Source organism: Ursus americanus, chromosome X (assembly GCF_024610735.1).
Source record: "Ursus americanus isolate L20-20 chromosome X, mUrsAme1.1.p, whole genome shotgun sequence".
Taxonomy (NCBI): Eukaryota; Metazoa; Chordata; class Mammalia; order Carnivora; family Ursidae; genus Ursus; species Ursus americanus.
The window spans coordinates 79,638,367-79,644,140 of NC_142164.1; the positions used below are offsets into that span (position 1 = coordinate 79,638,367).

General features: G+C 43.7%; 1 protein-coding gene across 1 annotated transcript; it reads left to right on the plus strand.

Annotated features, from left to right (window-relative positions):
• Nucleotides 1-2,444: 2,444 nt before the first annotated feature.
• GSPT2 (G1 to S phase transition 2) lies at nt 2,445-4,983 on the plus strand. The gene is made up of 2 exons (XM_045793909.2): nt 2,445-2,550; nt 2,658-4,983. The coding sequence occupies exon 2, from the start codon at nt 2,669-2,671 to the stop codon at nt 4,553-4,555; it is 1,887 nt and encodes a 628-aa protein (XP_045649865.1). The 5' UTR covers nt 2,445-2,550; nt 2,658-2,668; the 3' UTR covers nt 4,556-4,983.
• Nucleotides 4,984-5,774: the final 791 nt, after the last annotated feature.

The window sequence follows — 5,774 nt, forward strand, 5'->3', positions numbered from 1 at the left end:
CCCCTCATCAGCGTCCCTGCCGCCAGCGACCCCCGGGCCCTTCACTGGGACGGCAGGGAGCACCCACATGGTCGAGGGCGGGAGAACCCAGCCAGCTCTTCCAGAGCCGTTAAAAATGTTTACAAACGTTTGTGGTGAAACGCAGACAACACGAACGTGTGATCCTAATGAGTCTCGAGTGCACAGCTCACCGGCATTAAGCACGTCTGTAGAATATCCCACATTTTTTTCTCTATTTCCTGTATATCAATAATAGGATCTATGAGCTTGACCAGATATAGCTGCAATTTTTAACAATTTGAGTATTTCCATAAAAAGACACAATCGGATCTATGAGCTTGACCAAATATAGGTGCAATTTTTAGCATTTTGAGTATTTCCATAAAAAGACATAAAATCAGGTTGTGACTCATTTTACAGTTAGCAGAAATTAATGATGATTGTGTAGAAACATTATATCATTAGGGGTTGCAAAATTATGATATTATACTTCTGTCCTTTCTTTATTAAGTGGAATACAGCTCGTTAGTATATTCACAGACAATTCTCTCACTTATTGATGAACTCTTTCAAAGTTCTAGGCAGATAAACTTGAGACACTCACCCAATCTCACAAATCAAATGAGTTTTGTCCAAGGTTAGTTTCCATGTAAATAGCCCTGTCAATGTTTGTCTCTCTTGGGTGGACCTGCCCCAGCCCTGAGCCCCAAGGATGATGGCTTGTGAGGACATCCTCTCACTATTTCTCATTTTTTCTTTAAAGTTTTAGAAGTGAAGCATCCTCTGTTCTCTAACAGAGATATTACTAAGTAGTAGCCATGTTAACATTTTCATGATCAATGCAATTGACCCAGGTGAAGAAAACATCCCAGGTCTGTCCTGTTTTCTTCCTAGTATTAACCTTATGTGAACACAGCTGCCTAAACCTTGCTTGACAAGTTCTCCCAGAGACATCTCATTAAGTCTATCCTAGGTTTACAGAATGTCCAAGAAAGGCTCCAGCACATGTGTGGAGTATTGTCCAAGGGTCTCTGCACATTCAACCTCTCAGTTCTTCCCGTTCATTGTGTATAAGCGTGCATGCTCTCTTTATGTGACAACAAATAATTAAACCATTACCAGAGGCAAAAAGAATGAAAGGGTTTGATATCTAATGGCTTTGGAACAGCACAGAACTAGTAAACAAGTGAGAGCCTCAGACCAAAACCATCAAGGGTCCAGGTCTGTTAGAAATAGAACAATTTTTTCTACTCCTAAAGTCTGGAGAACAAAATTGTTAAGTTATAAATCAGTCACCGATTTTTAAAGTATTTTGACTTGTTGGATTTATTTAATATCCAACTTTATGACCTTATCTTGTACTAGCAAATTATATTTTCTCAAGATCTTTTTTTTCTATTTCAGTTTTATCTAAATTAAGATAATTTACAGACCAGCTTTTCTAGGCTTTGGCGCAAATGTTACAAACTCTTTCTGAGGGTGAGATTCTATTGATTAGTGTCTATGGACTTTGTTCATCTCAGAGATCTTAATCAATTTAATTAGGCTGACATCCACAGCCTCATGTCATTACCACTAACTGAGGAAGCTTCCAACATGACACTGATTTGTTCTTAGACAAACCCGGTACCAGCAATACGAGCAGTGAGTAGGGTTCCAAGCCTCCAGAATGGGGCAAGAAAGTCTGTGGACCCAGGCAGGGTGTACTCTGGGGAGGTGCTGGTGAGTGGGGCAGGATACAGTTGGTTAGAGTACGAGTGATCTGAGTCCAGTGCTTGCCTGTGTGATCCACGACGGCATTTCAGGGTAGCCATTGTTCAGGCACCTGCACAAAAGCTGTTAAGTTGGGCAGTCTCACTGGGACAAGGTTCTGCTTCGGCATTCCTTCCACACACGCAGCACAGTGCTTATAACATGAAAACAAGTTAAAACCCCATCCTTACACCACAGAAGCCATCAGCAAGAGTTACAGGCTTACGGGGGCCCTCTGGAAGAAGGAAAATAAAAAAGCCTCTGGGTTTCAAATTAATGAATGATCTTAAGTCGCATTTCCTAGGTTCAGCTAACATCTTCATGTATTTCGTGAGTGCCTCTCTAGTCACTAATTTCTTCCTTTGATTGCTGGGTTTCTGGGTTTCTGGGTAGTTAACCCATCTCCTGCCTCCATTTGTTCAATAGCAATTCTCGTTTTTACTTGGATCTTTGAGTAGAATTGTAAATCAGGTGTGCCGGTCTAGGTTTAATCATTACACTGTCAAATTGCTCTCCCAGATCGTGTGGACAAAAATGAATGGAAAATTTCGTTTTACAAATCCTACTTTTGGACTTAGCCCATGGCTGAGAACTAAGGAGGCCGAGCGTACGGATGGCAGCGAGGGGTCAATCCACGCCCCGCGCTGGGTCGGCAGTGGAGGAGTCGGAAGTGGTTGGGGTTTGGGGGAGGAGATCCGCTCATACACAAGAGGAGAGGGTTGAGCCGCCATATCTGCTGCTGCTGCCGCAGTTGCGAATGCAGTGTTGGGACTTGGCTGCCGCCGCGCTGCCGCTTAGGTTCGTGTCGCTCCCCCTTGGCACTTCGCTTCTGCAGCCTTACCCCTTGGCGGCATAGCCCGCTCTTTCTGGCGTGTTAACCCCGCTCCCTCCCCGCCACCCACCAGGTCCTCAGACCATGGATCCCGGCAGCAGCAGCAGCAGCGACTCGGCGCCCGACTGCTGGGACCAGGTGGACATGGAAGTCCCAGGTTCGGCCCCGAGCGGAGACCGAGCCTCCTCGGCGGTTGCCGAGGCCCAGCAGGAACAACTCAGCTTGGCCTTCAGCCGTCAGCTCAACGTCAATGCCAAACCCTTCGTGCCTAACGTACACGCCGCGGAGTTCGTGCCGTCCTTTCTGCGGGGCCCGGCCCAGCCGCAGACACCCCCGGCCGACATCACCAGCATCGATGAAACCTGCACCGGCGCGGGCGACCCTCAAGGTAAAAGGCTGGGACGGGGGGCACCTGTGGAACATTCCAAAGAGGAGCAATTAGTGTTGCATGAAGGTTCCAGTTCAGCCATTACCATGGAACTTTCAGAACCTGTTGTAGAAAATGGAGAGGTGGAGATGATCCTAGAAGAGTCATGGGAGCATAATAAAGAAGTAAGTGAAGCTGAACCAGGGGGTAGTTCCTTGGGAGATTCAGGGCCCCCAGAAGAAAGTGGCCAGGAAGTGATGGAGAAGGAGGAAATGAGAAAATCTAAATCTGTGTTCGTGCCCTCAGGTGCTCCTAAAAAAGAACACGTAAATGTGGTATTCATTGGGCATGTAGATGCTGGAAAGTCAACCATTGGAGGACAAATAATGTTTTTGACAGGAATGGTTGACAAAAGGACACTTGAGAAATATGAGAGAGAAGCTAAAGAAAAAAACAGAGAAACTTGGTATTTGTCCTGGGCCTTAGATACAAATCAGGAAGAACGAGACAAGGGTAAAACAGTAGAAGTGGGTCGTGCCTATTTTGAAACAGAAAAGAAACATTTCACCATTTTAGATGCTCCTGGCCACAAGAGTTTTGTCCCAAATATGATTGGTGGTGCTTCTCAAGCTGATCTGGCTGTACTGGTAATCTCTGCCAGGAAAGGAGAATTTGAAACTGGATTTGAGAAAGGTGGACAGACAAGAGAACATGCGATGTTGGCAAAAACAGCGGGGGTAAAACATTTAGTAGTACTTATTAATAAGATGGATGATCCCACAGTTAATTGGAGCAGCGAGAGATATGAAGAATGTAAAGAAAAACTGGTGCCCTTTTTGAAAAAAGTCGGCTTTAGTCCCAAAAAAGACATTCACTTTATGCCCTGCTCAGGGCTGACGGGGGCAAATATTAAAGAGCAATCAGATTTTTGCCCTTGGTACACTGGATTACCATTTATTCCGTATCTGGATAATATGCCAAACTTCAACAGATCAATTGATGGACCAATTAGGCTGCCAATTGTGGATAAGTACAAGGATATGGGCACTGTGGTCCTGGGAAAGCTGGAATCGGGATCCATTTTTAAGGGCCAGCAGCTTGTGATGATGCCAAACAAGCACAATGTGGAAGTTCTTGGAATTCTTTCTGATGATGCTGAAACTGATTATGTAGCCCCAGGTGAAAACCTTAAAATCAGACTGAAGGGAATTGAAGAAGAAGAGATTCTTCCAGGATTCATACTTTGTGACCCGAATAATCTGTGCCATTCTGGACGCACCTTTGACGTTCAGATAGTGATTATCGAGCACAAGTCCATCATCTGCCCGGGCTATAATGCGGTGCTGCACATTCATACTTGTATTGAGGAAGTTGAGATAACAGCCTTAATCTCCTTGGTAGACAAAAAGTCAGGAGAGAAAAGTAAGACACGGCCCCGCTTCGTAAAACAAGATCAAGTGTGCATTGCCCGTTTAAGGACAGCAGGGACTATCTGCCTTGAAACATTCAAAGATTTTCCTCAGATGGGTCGTTTTACTTTAAGAGATGAGGGTAAGACCATTGCAATTGGAAAAGTTCTGAAACTGGTCCCAGAGAAGGACTAAGCAGTTTTCTCGATGCCCCTGCACAATACTGTGAGAATTGACTACGGAAGTTCACCACCTTCTCTTATTTACTGCCCATTGACAGACTTTTCTTCATATTTTGCAAAGAGAAAATTCACAGCAAAAATCCGTGTTTTGTCAGCTTTCTCATGTTGAGATCTCAGTTATGTCACTGTTGAATTTACCCACAGCGTTCCTCCTCCTATGCTGTTTTGCTTCCTTGGACAGAACCAGTGATAGCTTTGTAAGTGATGTGGGTGTAATTGTCTATAACAATGAAAAATTAATATATTTTTTAATTTTTCATTTTCCCCTAGGGTATTTAGACAACCCTTGTTCCACGCAGATCAATCAGAGTGTGTCAGTGTGTGTGTACATGTTAAAAAGACAACTAACATGTCAATAAAATATTCCATTTGAAACTCTTACTGGCATCTGAAGTGCTTTTGAATATTTTTAAAAATTTGTACATAATAGTTTTCAATTAGCTTTTTCACTTTCTCAAGTCATTAAACACATTTTATTACTTGGGCTTTTAAAAACTGTCCTCCGCTCACTGTTTTAAATGAGGCATTTACAAACAATGCACAGGTTTGTATTAAAAGAAGATTTTTCATTCAGAAAAAAATCTATTTGAGGGCTCTTCCCAGTGAACTTTGTTTTCTCTGTCCAATTCGAATCAATAAAGGAGCTCTTTTGTCTCCCCACTTGTGATTTGTAGAAGAAAGCATTGCCACATTACAAATATACCTGGGGATTCAGACCATATGTTGACTAAACTCTTATCCATACCCCATCATCTGAGTATACCCCTTTGTTTTGTTCACCATGAGACTTGTGATGTGGGATACAACACAATAAAGGGCATGACTGTAGAGAAGAGACATGCTTGCAATAAGGCTGCAAGTCATCTACTGAAAAATAGGGGTTAGTATGGGCCCCGAGCTGGGAAATGAGCCCATTCCTCCTTTGTAATTCTTCCGTGCCTGGAATTGGTAGGAAAAGTGGAAGTTCATTTTTACGATCAGATCACAACCCACTTTTGAGTCAGAGATAGTGGACTGGTCTCTGAACAGTGTATCGAGGAAAACACCCAACTCTCCATCCCGAGGTGGCTACTTTGATTGTGGGACTGTGGCTTTATAACCTGCATAACAACAGCTGCAAGAGCTTTCAGTATTGGTAAGTGGGTAGTGACCCAATGTAAACACCTGCCCAA